The 17,391-nt window shown below is 45.9% G+C and overlaps 1 protein-coding gene across 1 annotated transcript in view; it reads right to left on the bottom strand.

Annotated features, from left to right (window-relative positions):
* Nucleotides 1–328: 328 nt before the first annotated feature.
* LOC147617132 (Rhodanese/Cell cycle control phosphatase superfamily protein) overlaps nt 329–17,391 on the bottom strand; it is a 41,924-nt gene continuing 24,861 nt past the window's right edge. The window contains exons 2-8 of the mRNA XM_086776723.1: nt 13,622–13,675; nt 13,179–13,328; nt 12,901–13,093; nt 12,637–12,728; nt 11,996–12,099; nt 1,021–1,326; nt 329–874 (exon numbers count right to left, since the gene is read on the bottom strand). Coding sequence (XP_086632849.1) covers nt 604–874; nt 1,021–1,326; nt 11,996–12,099; nt 12,637–12,728; nt 12,901–13,093; nt 13,179–13,328; nt 13,622–13,675 — 1,170 coding nt within the window. The 3' untranslated portion in view covers nt 329–603. The remainder of the gene's footprint in view (nt 875–1,020; nt 1,327–11,995; nt 12,100–12,636; nt 12,729–12,900; nt 13,094–13,178; nt 13,329–13,621; nt 13,676–17,391) is intronic.

Below are 17,391 nucleotides of genomic sequence, written 5' to 3'. Positions count from 1 at the left end.
GGGTTGATCAAAAAAGCAAATTCAAGTCAGAAATAATGTTTTAGTGTTCAACTCAAAGCAGGTAAGTTTAAGCTCAGATAGATAAGACCTTAGAGAATCAGTGAGAGAATGGGTTCAGGGACACTTAAGTCAGAGATAATGTTTTAGTGTTCAACTCAAAGCAGGTAAGTTTAAGCTCAGATAGATAAGACCTTAGAGAATCAGTAAGAGAATGGGTTCAGGGACATTTGAGCTGACTAGCTGGTCTGGATGGAATCAATTTTAAATGGTTTCAGACTGGGGCCATTTACATCAGATGATCCAACACCACATAAAAGTTAATCAGTAATAATAAATTTACGATTTACTATTATTCAATGCGGTTTTCAAATATATAATTTTTTCAAAACCCAAGGCCGGCTTATTGAGAACCTTTCCTGTTTATTGCTACCAATGGTAATACAAAACCAAAAGCAGGGGCCAAGTAATCACTAAGTATGTTTAACAGACTGCCTTAAGACATAATTAAGATAAACCTTGCAAGGTGATGGTCTCTATCACAAGCTAGCACCAACAATCAATCCACCCACCAACTTGACAAGCCTTCAGAGTCTGACCTTCCAATCAATTAATCTGCTGCAGCAATCCTTCTGAAGCATCACCAACTTCATGGGATGCAGTCTGCAATTGCTGTCCTCGCTCCAAGCGCCGCTGCCTCCTTTTGGCTCTTTTACCCACATAATCCGGAGGATGCAAGTGCAACCAATCATCTCCTCTGTAGTTATGCCAGCGCTTATACTGTTGAGGACTGCTGAAATAAGGCCTTTGACGAGATGCAGAGGTGCATTCCACAGAACAACAACCCTTCACTTGATGAGCACATTGGTCACAACACCTGCATAGCCCAAATCAAAAAACACAGCCAAAGAAAAGGTAAAAAGGCAAGCATTGCTAAAATCGTAAGTGCAGGACCGTTCAACCTCCTTGGGGTTTCAAGAAAAGTGCTTGCAATTTATCTCCAGAAAAGCATGGAGAGCTTACAGAAACAGCTGGTTGCAGTCCAAATTTGCGCAATTGCGATGCCGAAAGCTTGACAGAGGACCATAACATAAACTGCATCTACAAAACTCTAACTGAGCATCAGCAGACAATAGCCCCCCCTCAATCCCCTTCTTGTCTTCAATGCTCTCTATGGTGATATTTGAGCCCTGTTTGTAAGCTGGAGGTGGTACCGACAGGCGGGAATCAAAAACAAAGAGATTCCCCAGCCAATTCTCACCATTTTCTTCACTCAAATACCGTGCAACTCCACCCTTCAAACTGTATAGGTTTTTGAAGCCTCTCTGCCTGTTCATGACAAACCGTAGAAAGGAATGTTACACACCACAAAGCAAAGACTAGCTTAACTAACACGCGAAAGCATCTTGATTACACACTCACACACAGAAAAGGTCAAAACATATGCCATCACCAGATCTCAAGCATGCTTCCTTAAGTAAGACTAAACGCAATGCTGATAGTACTGAAGTCAATCATGCTTATGCAATGTTCATTCACAGTACTGACGTTGATATTCTCAATGCTACCACGATTTGCACCCCATAACAGGCATATACAGTCCTCTCTCTCTCTCTCTCTCTCTCTCTCTCCGCGGATGCAAGTAGTACAACGAAGCCAAAGACGGTTTGCAAGCAACAGTTGGAAGTCTTCAGAAGTAGGAAGTCATCACAGAAGTCAGGAAAATAAACAAAGGGAGTTTGTAGCACTTCCAATCTAAGACTGCCCAATGGGTGGTACAAAGAGAAGGCAACTATCTTGATACATGGAAGAAAGTGCTCGAGGCAATGATAAATTGTGCCAGCCATCACCAGCATTACCAGAAAAATAAGAAACAAGAACCACACAGTCATCAACTATAAACCCAGGGAAGTCTTACACAGAATCCAATCCAAAAACAACTAAAAGGGCATGGATTTTGGATGGCAGAGGAGCTCACTCCTGCACAGCTTAAGAAAAAGGGAACAAAACTTGCCAAGGTTCAAGCTGCTTGCAAGGGGGGCAAGTTAGCAATCCAGCCATCATCCAGGAATTTCCTACCTCAAACCAGCAGACCCTTGGACTCAGACCGATATATCTCCAGCATCAACATAAGTGCCCTTTTCAATGCCCAGCCTTGGGTATGGCTGGTCTTTGGCTCACCAAATCTGCCTTCAAATAGCAAACTACCACTAAAGCTTTGCCTAGAGTCTATGCTCTCTAATACCATGAAGAACCCGTGCACAGGTGGAGATTTTAACATGCTGGAGGACCCACAGGACAGGTAGGGAGGAGGCTTGGATATGATAACCGGGGTGAGTACACGGCCTAGGAGGAGCTGGTCCTCTCTCCGAGAGGACAGGATCCTTGGCGCTTACTGGAGTTTGGCAGAATGCCAAGAAGCCTTCCCTTCTCCAGATCAGACCAGATGTTGAAGGGACTGAACCTCTCGCGCATTGATAGATTTTATGTGGATGAGTGGGCTTGCAGGAAAGGTGGTTTGGTTGGTATTCTCGTCGCAGGCACCACGTCAAAATCATTTGCCAGTTGTGCTTCTCCTCGAGGATGCCTGGAGATCAGAGTGTTAGCAGTGTCCGAATCCCTGACAGCTTGGTCCAAGACCCTGAGATCGCCAAAAGAGACGAAGAGATTTGGGAGTCCAGCACTTGTAGACCAGGAGACCAGGCAGTCCATGGGTGGACTCTCAGCAAGAGGGAACCCGCACAGAGATTTGATCGATTGAGGACAGGAGGGTGCAGTATCTATACCATGCCAGGGCCTGCTTTTGGACTTGGGCAAGGATCAGGGCCACCCATGATGTCTTTGAGACAGCAGGCCCTCACCATTGCAGAGACAGGGTCCAGAGACTGAGGAGCCCAGCTGGTACCATCAAGACAGATCCCCCTCAGGTTTGATCCATAGCCACATGTTTCTTCAGAAATCTTCTTTCAGAAGATTCCCTCACCCTGTAGGTAGAGAGAGAATCTGGCAGCATACACATGCCCCCAGGCCTCCATGCCTTTTTGTGTTCCCCCTTCTCTCTAGCCAAGCTACACAATTCACTCCGAGCCCTTTCGCAGGGCAAGTGTCTAGGCGAGGATGGCTTGCCGGTCTCTATTTTCCTACGTTATTGGAATCTCTTGGAAGACCGTTTCATGGCCACCTTCAACGAGATCATGACCTCAGGTCATATGCCTATGATTTTCTGAGGGGCTGATTTATTTGATTCCTAAGGAGGGTGCTGAATGTTTGGAGATTTGACAGTGACGCCCCATCACCCTCCTAGGAAATGCGTTCAAAATCCTCACCAAAGCCATCAGCCGTCGCCTACTCCCTGACCTGATCCATGGAACCCAAACCAGCTTCATTCAGGATAAGAGCATCTTCGATGACATTTTCACCTTTGGGGGGCAACTGCTACAGCCAGACTTCGCAAGGGGGACATGGTTGTTCTTTTTCTGGATTTTGAGGCGGCCTGTGACAAGGTCAATTGAGCTTTTTTGGAGGGCACCATGCTCAGGATGGGATTTCCGGCAGGATGGATTAGAGGCGTTTCCGCTCTATGCTCGGCAGCTCATAGTCATGTCCTCATCCAGGGCGCCTCCAGATCAGTTAGACAGGGATGCCCCCTTCCTCTTCCTCGTTGTGGTGGAGGCGATGAGTAGCTTTCTCTCCACACAGGAGGAAGGACTCCAGGGTCTCCGCCTCCCCATTAGATCCCAAGAGGAGTTAGTTGACTCGGAGTTCGCAGATGACACGGCCGCCTACCTCTCAGGAGAGAAAGGGAACCTACAAAGGTTTGCCCGTGCCATCGAGACCTGCTACTTAGCCTCTAGAGCTCAAATCAACTAGCACAAGTCGTGTGGTTTCTCGGTTGGATCTTCACCCGGCTTGACGTCCAGTTGAGTCTATCTTAGTGTATCTGGGGAATGCCTATTTATGAGATTTTATCCATTTATCTCCTATTTAGTAGGTCGTGGGCTGTCGGCCAGCTCCTAGAGGCTGTCGACCAACTTCCCAACATCACTATAAAAGGGAACCTCCCATATTCACTTGTCAATCATCTAACCTATTCTCAAGCACATGTTCTACACCATCTGCTGGCTGATATTGCCATTGTAAAAGCCTCTTGCTACATAACATGATGTTCATTGTCTGATGTCTCTCTCTCTCCTTTGCTCTCCCTCTCTCCTATGTTTTGCTTCCGCATTGTGCAACTTTATCATGGTATCAGTCGCTTAGGTGACCGGCACTTCAAGGTGGCGGTGGTGAGTTTCCTTACTACAAGAATTTCAGCATTTTGGGAGCAAAAGAAGGCTTGCGTTTTTGCTACATATGCAGCAAAGGGCTGCATTTTGTGCAAATTTCCAGGCGGCTGCGCTTTTCCTCACCACTTGGTTGCTGCATTTTCCTCTAGCTGCTGCGTTTTCATCCTGAAGGCTGCATTTCTCACATTGGTAGTTGCGTTTTCTTCTAGGGTGCTGTGCTTCAGCTTTGGTGGCTGCCTTTTTGTGGTGGCAGCAGCTTTTTCTCTCCTATGCTATCTTCTCAATCATCTGTTGGTGGTGGTGGTGCGTGGGATGCGTTTTCAGCCCTGGGCAGCAATGGAGGTGTTTCTTCTCGTGTGCCTCAGCCTTGCCTTCGCTTGAGAGGGGGCTGTCAGTCCTGTGCTTTCACGGTGTTGGCGTTTGGAGCAGATCTTTGGACAGCAGTTGGTGGTCCTCTTCTTCGAGTGTGGAGCGCCACAGACTTGTGGCATCTTCAGCCTGCCTCTTCTTCAATGGATCTACCTACTTTGTGGGTGCTTTCCGGTAAGTTTTGGTGGATTGTTTGCTACTGTCGAGCCCCTTCCTCTCTCAATTTTGAGAAGGGCTGCTTGTTCCTCGTTCCGTTGGAGAAGTGTTGGAGATCGGTTGTGGAGTGTTCAAATCATCAGTGGCACAAAGGCTTGCTTGCAGAGGTGTGCTATTGCCGTGGATATAGGTTCCCTCTTGGAGGAGGCATCTGTCCTTGTTTCTCAAGAGCAGATAAGGTTCCCTCCTAGTGGATAGGATCAAGCACTTGCTACAGTGCAACAGACAAGACGGTGTCACTACTACTCTTCTGGAAAGCAGGTTCATTTGGCCAAGGATTGCAACACCAAAGGTACAGCCCAGGCCAGGACCAAGTTCTCAAAGACAAGCAATGATCATATACGGGATGCTGACTCTAATACTTCTAGTGTCTCCAAGACTAGGACCTGGATGGTCAACTTCTATAGTTATACAGATAGTTCTCCCCCATGTGCTTCCAACCAGAGGAGGCTTGTGGGCAGGAGAGGGGGCTGTTAGTAGCTCCATTTCTGGTGTATGGGATCCATGAGTCGGAGTTCCAAGCATTAAAAATATCTGGCGAGACAAGTTTATTTTTTGGAGCTATGGACTGGATGTGTTCCAAGTCTATTGCTTGGTGTAGCAGAGATTATGGACTGGATGAGTTCCAAGTTCATTGTTCGAGGTTTTTTGGGACGTGATGTGTTCACATCACAGTCCACTATTGAGGGATAATGGGTGTGGTGTGTCCAGCAGCTCATCATTTTATTCTTGGAGTTCACTACACACTTGTGTGGGAATTCGCAGCCAAGCAAAGTTCCTTGCTGTTCGTGGTGGCATTTTTCGAGGAGTCAGGTTGGCAAGTGCTCTTTCCAAGGTATATCCGATACTGCACAATACTAGAGTGTCCATGGTTGCATCTTCATCAACTTATCTTCTTGAAACTTTGCACACTATGAGCTGCAGAGGGGGTGTTAGAAATTGTGCATCTCATTGTATTTGGGGAATGACTATTTATGAGATTTTATCCATTTATCTCCTAGTTAGTAGGTCGTGGGCTGTCGGCCAGCTCCTAGGGGCTGTCAGCCAACTTCCCAACATCACTATAAAAGGGATCCTCCCATATTCCCTTGTCAATCATCTAACCTATTCACAAGCACATGTTCTACACCATCTATTGGCTGATATTGCCATTGTAAATGCCTCTTGCTACATAACATGATGTTCATCGTCTAATGTCTCTCTCGTTTGCTCTCCCTCTCTCCTATGTTTTGCTTCCGCATTGTGTGACTTTATCAAGGGTGGTGGTTGATCAAGCCATCCAACAAGTTCAGTCATCACTACCTTCTTTAGATAATGCTCTCTCCAATGTCACTCTCCAACACTCGGCCATTGAGTAAGAAGTGTTAGCACTTTAATCCCCAGTTTCTGCTCTTTTATGGTGCCCATTTGGTCCCCTTTTGTATGGCCCTTGCTTGTGGGCTGGCCACCTCTTTTTACTATTTTTCTGGGATTTTTCCCAGCCATTCTGGCATTTTTCCGATCGGCCATGTCCAACAGCTCCAGTCGGCCTGTTTATGAGCTCCAGTCGCCCAGCACTTCCCCACTATAAATAGTGGGTGCTGGCCTCTCATTTTTCATTCAGTCTTGTACATATTTTCTCCCTCACTTATGAGACTTGTAATGTCTCTTGCCTGGGACTGTTTTGCTTCAGTATATTCAGCATAGTTCTCTCCATATCTCTCTTTCTCTTGCACTCTCTGTTCAGCACATTCTAGTGCCACTCTGCTTCCGCTCTATGCACTCTTTCATGGTATCATCGCTCCCGGTTTAGAAACCTCCTTGCTGCCCCAGATTCAGCCCTGTTTTCAGCACCTTCTCCTCTACGTTTTCTCTCACATCTGCAGCCCTTTTCTGCTGCGTTTTCTAGACAGCACCTGCTGGTCACTTCTCTTCCAGATTGGCTTCACCAATTGCAGCCATCAGGTATTTTCTGATCAGTGTTTTCTTTCCACGTGGAGATTGGACATAGGCGGCCTGTTTTTCTTCAGGACAGCAGCCTTCTGTGCTGCGTTTTCCTCTCCAGTGTGCTTTCCCCTTTGCAGAGGAGGTCTCTGGTGTTGCAGGCTTTGGTGGCACTCTTGGTACCTGTGGAGGACACTTCTTCAGAGTTTGTGCATTCTTTGAGATTGAGCCCAAGCTTTTGTGATGGCTACAACAACTTCTCTTCATATGTTTGCTTGCTGAGTCTGCGAAGTTGGATGGTTCCAACTACACCCTATGGAAGGTGGATTCTAATTAATTATCATAACTAACATGGTTGGCGTTTGTGAGATAGATGATGCAGTCTGATGGTGTTGAGTAAAGTGTTGCATTGATGATGATTTGTACATAGCACGTGAATAAACACCCAAAATGGTGTCATATGAAGTATTCTCATGTATATATCACATGGTCTAAACCAACAAGTGATGATTCTCTTGATCTTCTTTGGATCAACTTGTATTCCCTTAGTGGAAACAATGTGGCCTAAGTACTCAATTTTTGGTCTAAGCCAAGTGACAATTCACTTGATCTTCTTTGGATCAACTTGTATTCACTCAAGGGAAACAATGTGGCCTAAGTACTCAATTTGTGGTCTAAGCCAAGTGACGATTCTCTTGATCTTCTTTGAATCAACTTGTATTCCCTTAGAGAAAACAATGTGGCCTAAGTACTAAATTTGTCTTGGAAGAAATTACTCTTATTGGGGTTGAGATAGAGTTGGTTTTCCTTCAATAGTGAAAATACTCTCTCCAAATGCTTCAAGAGTGAAAATACTCTCTCTCTAGATGCTTTTCATGTTCTTGAATATTCTAACTGCAACTAATATAATCGTTAAAGAATACTACCACAAAGGATAATATTTAAGAAATATTTGGTTCATCATACAGCTAAAGTCATGGGAACATTGGTCCGAAAGGCAACTTCTAGTGCTTCTTCTGCTCTTTGGCATGCTCGGTTTGGCCATTTGAGCTATCAGCTTCTACAGCGAGCTTCGAAGGATGGGTTGGTTGAGGGATTACCGACCATCAAGGCTCCATCTTCTGCATGTTCCTCTTGTTTACAGGGGAAGCAACACCAAGCCGCCTTTCCGAAGGAGGCGACACACAGATCTTCGACATCACTTGCTCTCATTCATGCAGACTTATGTGGTCCTATAAGTACCGCGTCTTTGAGTAAGGCGTTGTACATGCTCGTGATGGTGGATGATTTTACCACATATGCTTGGGTTTTCTTTCTGAAGACCAAGGATGATACTTTTCATTACTTCTGTGATTGGAAAGCCGAGGTGGAAAAAGAGACCGGTCACTCGGTCAAGGCTCTCAGGACCGATGGAGGGAGTGAGTTCACATCCAAGGAGTTTCAGCAATATTGCAAGACACATGGCATTCGGAGACAGCTTACTATAGCATATACTCCATCAAAGAATGGAGTTGCCGAGCGGAAGAACAGGACCATTATGGAGATGGCCCGTGCTATGCTTGAGCATTCTTCATTACCTCGACATTTCTGGGCTGAGGCGGCTTCCACTGCTGTCTACATTCAAAATAGGTCTCCTACTGCTACTCTTCCCGACAAAACTCCATATGAGGCTTTCCATGGTGAGAAGCCCTCCGTTGTTCATTTCCGGATATTTGGATGTACGGCGTATGTTCATGTGCCTAAGGAGCACCACTCCAAGTTGGACTCGAAGTCTCAACGCATGACTTTTCTCGGATACAGCACTGTGTCCAAGGCATATCGTCTTTATGATCCTTAGGCCGGTAAAGTTGTTGTGAGCCGTGATGTGGTGTTCGACGCAACTCCTACATCTTCAGAGGGGGGTGGTGAGCTTCTTCTTCCTGCACCTCCTTCTCCTCCTCCTCCTCCTGCTCCCGCTGTTACTGTTACACCTCCAGCTCTGAGGATACTCAGTCAGATGATGATGACCCTGCTCCTCCTCGGGCGAGTTCGAGCAGATCTGTACCTGGTTGGTATTATCAGACAGTTCATGACTCTGGGTTACGTGAGCTTCCTTTTGCTCCTCCGCTTGGTTCTCTTCGGCGTTCTTCCAGAGTTACAGGGAAACAAATTCATGAGGGCAACATGTTTGTTAATTATGCTCTTATGTCTACAATCATTAATGGTCCTTCTGATCCCACTTCTGTAGACGAGGTTCTTTCACATGAGTCTTGGCGTCGTGCTATGCAGACAGAGCTGGATGCTATCGAACGGAATGGCACTTGGATTTTGGTGCCTCGGCCTCTGCAGCGTAAGGTGATTGGTGTGCGTTGGATTTTCAAATCAAAGTTCCGAGCTGATGGCAGCTTGGACAAGCACAAGGCGAGGTTGGTTGCCAAGGGTTATGCTCAGCGCCCTGGTGTCGACTTCGATGATGAGACTTTCGCTCCGACGGCCCGGATGACTACCATTTGCACTGTTCTTGCACTTGCAGGACATCATAGATGGCCCGTTTTCCAGATGGACGTCAAGTCGGCTTTCCTGAATGGAGAGCTTACACAGGAGGTTTATATTGATCAGCCGCCAGGATTTGTTGTTCCGGGCAAACAGGATCATGTGTACCGGGGCTGAAGAAGGCTTTATATGGTCTAAAGCAGGCTCTGCGGGCTTGGTACCAGCGGATTGATGAGTTCTTTCAGAAGCTCGGCCTGCGCCGTTCTCATGCAGATTTGAACCTTTATATCCTCCTTGAGAGGAGGTTGATTGTTATCATTGTGGTCTATGTTGATGACCTCATCTTTACAGGTTCTTATTCTGTGCGGATCCGTTCTGTTATGGATGCTTTGGAGACAGAGTTTGAGATGACGGATCTTGGCCTCTTGCATTATTTTCTTGGCTTTGAGATTTGGCAAGGGCATTTTCTTCTCTCAGCAGAAGTACACTCGGGAGATTCTCGACAGATTTCAGATGACTGGGTGCAAACCAGTATCTTCACCTATGGATATTGGTGAGAAGCTTTCTTCACTTGATGCTTCTCCAGGGACTCATCAGGGACAGTATCGGGTTCTCGTCGATTGTTTGGTATGGTTGACCTACTCCTGATTGGACATATGCTTCGCAGTCAGTTTATTGAGTTCCTTCTCATCCAAACCCCGTCAGCAGCATTGGCGGTGTGCTCTCAGAGTTCTTCGATACTTGCGTGGCACTCTAGATTTTGGCATCTTTTATGGCCAAGGACGCACTCTTATTGGATGGTCTGACTCAGACTTGGCTGGAGATCGAGATACACGGCGTTCGACCACTGGTTGTGTTTTTTTACTTGGGTCTAGAGCCATTTCTGGAGCAGTAAAAAGTAGCCTACTGTGGCGCTTTCCTCTACTGAGGCGGAGAACTGTGCAATTTGTTATGCTGCATGTGAGGCGATATGGTTGCGGAGATTATTGGAGGAGCTCTGTCACCATTTGGCCACCCGAATGGTTCACTCTTGCTTTCACACTATGTACATATTGGATTAGTGTCCATGGCTTATAAAATGTGCCTATGCATGTGATTGACACGTGTCATGCTATATAGTTGGATATGATATTCCGCTGGGACTTGACATTATTATGCCCGGAATATCTGGAGGACTCGGCTTTCCGCTGAGACTTGTGCCGTTGTGTACATGCCCAGAAACGCCTGGAGGATTGGCTTTCCACTGGGTCTGGTATCGCATATACTTGCCTGGAAACGCCTAGTCTTATATGGTTTCATAAACGGAAATTGCTCATGCCAATGCTGCATTGCATAGCATCTTTATGTGCTTGCCTGTAAATGAAATTGCATGCTAATTTCATGCATGCATGACCTATGTGTAGTTCCGGGCTAGGGGACGCCCGCCCGTGAACCGTGCGTGTGAAACTCTCTGTTGACATGGTTGTGTGGCATGTGAACAGGTGGTAAGTATTACCCAATCTAGGCTCAAATATCCCTTATATTTATAAGTGAGTGCGTTCCCACTTCATTAAAGTTTGGGCACCCAAAAGTCACTTATAAATTATGACTGCTTCTAAGTTCACACTCACTGAAGTCCCGAGACGGACAAGACTCAATGTCCAGGACCTGATCCTCCCTTTTTACTCATAAATGCGCATCTCCCCATGTCCCCTCACCTGATTGGACCCCAATTCACTTACTTATTAAGAGAAAATTCGTGTTTTCTCTTCATGAGGATTTTTGGAGGCTGAAAACTCTGTTTTTCCACCATTTCTCTCCATTTCCAAGCTCTCCATAGCCATACCCAACTTGCTAGGGTGTTTTCCAAGCTTCCAAGAGTGTTTCCAAGTGCTAATCACTCTCCTACTCACTTCCAATGACTGAAATTCAGCAAAACAGCTCTCATTTTTGCTATAATTTCTGGTCTTTTTGCTGAAAACCCTAATTTCAGCCTTCCTTTCTCAAGTTGAACGAACCATAGGGGAAGCTTTCCCAAGGTTCCCTTCATCCTCTTGAAGACTTTTGTCGCGAAGGATTGCGGCAAATCGAAGATATCAACACTTCTAAAGCTTCCAACGTGAAGGCTTCCGTTTGCAACAACTTCTATGAAGATTGGTAAGCTAATTGGACAATGTGTTGTCATTACTTATTCAGTAGAAGGGCAGGACTCCGTGTTTAGCCGCCCTGTGTAGTATTTCTCTTATCCTATGTGCTCTTGAAGATATTGCTACCTTGCTTGGTAGAACGTAGAGCCAATGGTAGAGAATATGGGCACTGAAGTCTCTCGTGTTTGTATCGATTTGTCGGGCATTCAACTAAAAGTTGCCAGTCAAGAGCAAGTTCCTAATGCATGTCGCCATGCATGAACTCAGGCAACTTTTAAAAAACAGCATCTATCAACACGGGGAAGTCACTGGGAATCACAGTCAAATGGAAGTGCTGTGAGAAAGAATTGTTTCTCCCTTAATTCTGATTAATGTACACCCTCAAAGCCCAAAGAAAAAACAAAGAACTATATGAAAACATGGCATGACCACTTTTAGGAAGATCTAGAGCTTCAAATCTAACAAGCAAAGCATTTATACAAGATTTATCTTTAGTTATGATTGTTTTGACGTTTTTTGTTATTTTTAACCTTTTTGGGCTATAATATAGAAAAATCAATGCAGGGTGACAGAAATGAACATGGATGCCATTTTTAGAAGTTGTACCTCAATATGGCAGAATACACATCGCAACGAATGCCACCAGTGCAGTACATTAACACGTCCGTTTGCTCCTTATCCACATTTACCAGTGGGTCACTCTCTGTATCCTGAACACGTAGCATATCCATTGTCAAAACATAGTAGCTTCTACCGTATCCATGCGCCAACCCCAATACAGGAGAAACCCCCTCTCCCACATCCTTAGAACACTCTAACACACCCCAAGAAGGACCACAATACACCCCATTGTGCCTACTCTGGACCTGAAAAGAAAACCTTAAACCCCCTTTGTTAACCGTACCTTAAACCCACACTAACCCTAATCATGTAACTCGCCTGACTCCCATTCTACCCATGACCCGTAACCTATTTCTATCCCTAATATACCCCTGAGCCTCTGTCCTTTTACACCCCCACCCCCAATACGCCCTATCACACAAGGCAAGAGGACTCCAAAAGAGGCACACCCATAGTAGCCCTAAGTATAATGGCTCCAATTGATGTGTGATAAGATGCTCCATGCACATGTTCATAAACTGTTGCTCATGCATATCAAATCAGTATTGACTTTGCTTACAATCTCAAGGATGTGTTCTTCCCTGAATTCTGTAGTTTTGCTTTTTGATTGAGTATGGAGGCTAAACCTCATTGTATTGTAGTCCGAATTCGGTGCTTTTGAAACAGTCTACTGGAGGCCGCTGTGCACCTTTAAAGTGTCCAACATCCCATTCATAACCTACAGACCGAGGAAATCAATGTATAAACAAAGGAAACATTGGGTGCATTTATATGATTCTCATGCAGAGTACAGAGAACACACTCCCAGGTGTGCAAAACTGAAGCATGAAATCACACAAGTCCCACACATAACCTTCACTCCTTCAAGTTTTATACTGCTTTCAGCCTACCGTTTCTCACATCCAAAAGCAGCAATGGCCTCTGCATTGGCTTGCAGGGGTCATCCTTTACGAAATTAACAGAAGCCTGCAAGACATTTGCGTTCTGTGCTTGTATTAACTTCTCCTTCCAATCCTTTGGAGACAAAGGAACCGCCCTTGATGAAGGATCTGTTATGGGGAGGCATGCTGTACCACCACCTACCTTCATCGAAAATAAGTTCACAACAAAGTCAGAGACGATTAAAGAACACCTCCAAAACTTTTAAAATACGACCATGATGACTTACCTGAACAAGAGAGGGCTTATACCGCAACTTGAGCCTAGGGAATGCATGTCCATCAAAAGAAGGTGAGACTTGCACATAAAGACCTGAGAATCGCGGATCTTCCTTGACCCATTCCGCATATGCCATCACATCTTCCCAAGGTCCACTATACTAAACCCATGATTGCAATCCATCAGTTTTTTTTTTTTGAGAGACTTACTTTTTCCATTTTATGATTTTCTTTGCTTTTAAATTTGCCAAGTAGTAGTTAGGTAGTACAAGCACAAGCTTAAACCACGTAGAATTCATCAATTTGAATAATCAATGCACAAAGATCGTAGAGACTACCTGAGCATTTATGCCTTGTGAGCTGATATACTCAATACACAAAGATCATAGAGGATACCTGAGCATTTATGCCTTGTGAGCTGATATACTAAATACACAAAGATCATAGAGGATACCTGAGCATTTATGCCTTGGGAGCTGATATAGATCCGCCCATGTATATCCTTGTTCTGAAAGGTGAGAAAAGCATTGAAAAACATCAATGCTAGTTTGATGACCTATACAACCATAAACAGTTTTATAGAGTGATTTGACAGATAATTATAATACATCAATGTCACTGGAAAAAGGAAGGCAAATGTCGCGTGCACGCCCGTGCCATGGCTAATCCTGTGCAGGAACTGTCTTAATCCCTAACTAATCATCAGTTAATCAGTGTAGCAGCAGGAGCAGTAGCATCAGAAGCATCTTCATCAGCATCGTCGTCGTCGTCATCATCAGCAGCATCACATCATTATTAGCATCATCATGGGACTGCATGGAAGCCTGTTGGCTGGCAGCAGGCCTTGTGCAGCAGGCCTTGCGCAGCAGGCGGCCAGGGGCTACAGAAAGGGGCAGCAGGTGTGGGCAGTGCAGATAGTAAGCACAGCAGTCAGTAAAGGATTTAAGGCATAAATCATGTCCACACAACAGGCCGACAGCTGTTTAGCTGGCCGATTGGTATCCACACAAGTATATAAGCATAAGTCAGAATTCAGCATTCAGCAAGTCATATTCAGTCTTCCATTCATTCATTAGTCTCAAGCATCAATAGAAGTCATGTAGAAAGGGACCAGGGTCACCCCTATGGGGCTGACCAAAGGCCTAAGTCATGTACAAGCATTAAAGCAACCTTTTTGTACCACATGAATTAAAAAAAACCCTGACACCCAATCTCTCTCATGTGTCTTAATCATGTGTTCATTAGCATCAATGTTCTTAATCAAGCTTAGGGCTGTGGATCAGTAGAGCAAGACTTCCGTGCATGCAACATTGGTATCAGAGCATTCAAGCTCAGCCCACTACGCAATGTCCCAAGGAAGGTGCATAGTTTCCGGCAGGAATGCAGCAGGGTGGCAGGAGTGGTCAGCAACAGGCGAAGCTAGAGGAAGCATTATCTGAGGGTAGGTACGCATAATCAATACATCATTAAGCTCTCAGATCAGTCCAAAGACCTACCAATAGGCATGATCAATTCCGGTAGGTGACCCGACGTTGTGTTAAGGATAAGGGAACACAAGCATGGGGACAGCAGTGAACAGATTCTCAGTTCTTTAGCGAGACTTGGAAGTGGAGATCAGGAGCGAAGGTGTTCAAACAAAAATATCAGTCAGTCAAAGTCAATTCAGTAGAAGGTCAAATCAGTAGCAAAGTCAATAGAAGTCCAAGGAGGAAGGATAATAGAGTGTCCACCCCGTCATCAAATTTAGCTACAGGATTGGTTTCTTGGAAGTCTCAGAAGAAAAGAATTGTTGCTGCTTCTTCCACCGAGGGAAGTGTGTGAAAATGGTATTTTTCCCAGCCCTAAAAGGGATTTTTCTATTTGATTTTATTTGGGATTTTTGTCTCTTGCTGCTGGCCGACATTTGTCCCTAGACCGACCAGCAGCACAACATCATTATATATGATTTGCTTCATCATTCAACAATACACCATATCATATTCGACATCTGGATCTTCTGTTGCTGCTACCTGCCTACCTCTGCAGCACCCTGGATCCTCATCACTTCAGCGTTTTTCTCATATAGATCATCCAGGGGCAGTGCCCTCGCAGCCCTCTACACCACCAGATCTGTCCTGTTCTGGAAGCCCTCTTCACCACCAGATGTGCCCTGTTCCGGCAGCCCTCTTCACCCTCAGATCTGCCCTGTTCTGGCAGCCCCTCTGCACCCCTGAATTTTGCTCTACCTCAGCATCTTCAGGTTTGCGTTTTAGTGATTTCTGCAGTCCTATTCAGCCCTGCAGATCTGCGTTTACCACTACCTCTTCAGTGTTCACCCACTGTACCATCACACCAGCAGCCCACTCTCTGTTTCATCATCATCACATCATCAGGACTGCAACACTCTCTGCTCATCATCACATCGTTGGGACAGCAGCCCTCTCTGCTCATCTTCATCGAGATTGGGACAGCAGCCCTCTCTCCTCACCTTCACCACCCCTTAGGTATTGCAGCACCCTCGTCACCAGAGCCTGCACCACTCTGGACGGTAGCCCTCTCTGCTATTCTCCACCCCTCAGGTACCGCAGCACCCTTGTCACCAAAGCCTGCACCACTTCACCTTCTGCTGCCCACTACAGATATCTACCACCTCAGAGTGCCTCTGCATCCACCGACGCGAGCCTTCGACACTGACCACTTCACAGAGTGCCTTTGCCTCACATCAACGCAAGCCTTCGTCACCAACCGTGCTTCAGCTCCGACTTCGTCTGTGCTTCTGCACCGATCTACTACTCAGAGTCACCTCACATCAGAGGGCCTCTTGTACTAGATTTCATTCACCATCATACATACACTCATTCACCCATTTCATGCTGTGTTGATTTTCTCTGATCTCTCGTACATCAGGTACTTTCTGTCAGAATGCACAGCGGAAAATGAGACAAGTGCTCTGAGAAACAAAACGCAGAAGTGTAGAGAGAGAGAAACTGTATAAACTCTGCTATATACATGAAGATCCGATACAATAACGGTGTGGGGAGCAAGGCTGGTATTTATACCACCCTACAATGCTAGTCAGCCAGCTCTAAACCAGCCAACAGGGTGTACATGGTGTCCACGACTGGAAATAACCAGTCAGCCGGCATATGAACGGTCGGCCAACAAAGGACATCAAGTTAGCCAAGACAGAAGGGGTCGGCCAGCACAAGACAGTCCTCACAACCAAACAAGGGAGAAAAAACACAGAAAAATGGGGAAAAAAAGCGAAAAACTCCTAGGCAGGCACACCCACAACAAAGGCCCTCACTGAGTAATATGTAGAGACAGGAGATGACTGCTAACACCCTCTCAGCTCCTGGATGTGGAACCAACCCCAATGAGCTGGAGTGTTGCCGGAGCATAGCCTGAGGTAGAGACTTTGTGAAGAGGTCCGCCGCATTGTCCTTCGTCAAACAATAAACAAGCAAGATGTCACTAGCCAAAATCTTCTCACGAACAAAGTGATATTGTATCTCTATGTGCTTGGTCCGGGCATAGAAGACCACGTTCCAAGCAATAGCTATACAGCTTTGGTTATCACATTAGATGACCGTGGGTTCCTTCTGTGGAAACCCAATCTCACCAAGTAACCTCCGCAGCCACACAACCTCGCAAGCAACCTAGCCAGTTCCTTTGTCCCGAAGAGCAACAAAATGCTCATCAAACTCCACCCATACACCAGTCTTGCAAACCTCATGCACTAACAACAGATGAAAACCAAGGGATGGGACGTAAAGAACCTGGGAGGAATGCTTCCCCCCTCTGCCATCGAGAACGATCTCTAACCTACCCTCGTTGTGAATAGGTATAGTGGACTTGTCACCAATAAGGATGTGACCTGCGTGCCTTCGAAGATCCTGTAATAACTCTCGAAAAGGAGTCATGTGCCTAGAAGCACTGCCGTCTAGAATCCAGTCCCAAGTGACCCTGGCGGTGAGTCCAACCACCTCCCTGCTCGGAGAAGATGAAACGCCGGTGTCCATAATCTACAAGTGCACAAAAGCTGGAGTCTTCACGGTTACTGCTGAGGAATCTGCACCCTTCTCCGTGCTCCGTTGAGGACATTTCCTCCAATAATGGCCTTTCTCGCCACAATGGTTACAAGTCCACTCTGCCTTCAAGGCGTCACGATCCGACTCGGGCTCCTGCTCGGAAGACCGAGCAGACTTCCCTTTGCTCTTACTGCGGTCTTTCGACCGCGCTCTT

Source organism: Cibotium barometz, chromosome 37 (genome assembly GCF_041138505.1).
Source record: "Cibotium barometz isolate CiBa-2024 chromosome 37, ASM4113850v1, whole genome shotgun sequence".
Lineage (NCBI taxonomy): Eukaryota > Viridiplantae > Streptophyta > Polypodiopsida > Cyatheales > Cibotiaceae > Cibotium > Cibotium barometz.
The sequence above is the reverse complement of the archived record's forward strand: the minus strand, read 5'-3'. Positions and strand labels throughout refer to the sequence as shown.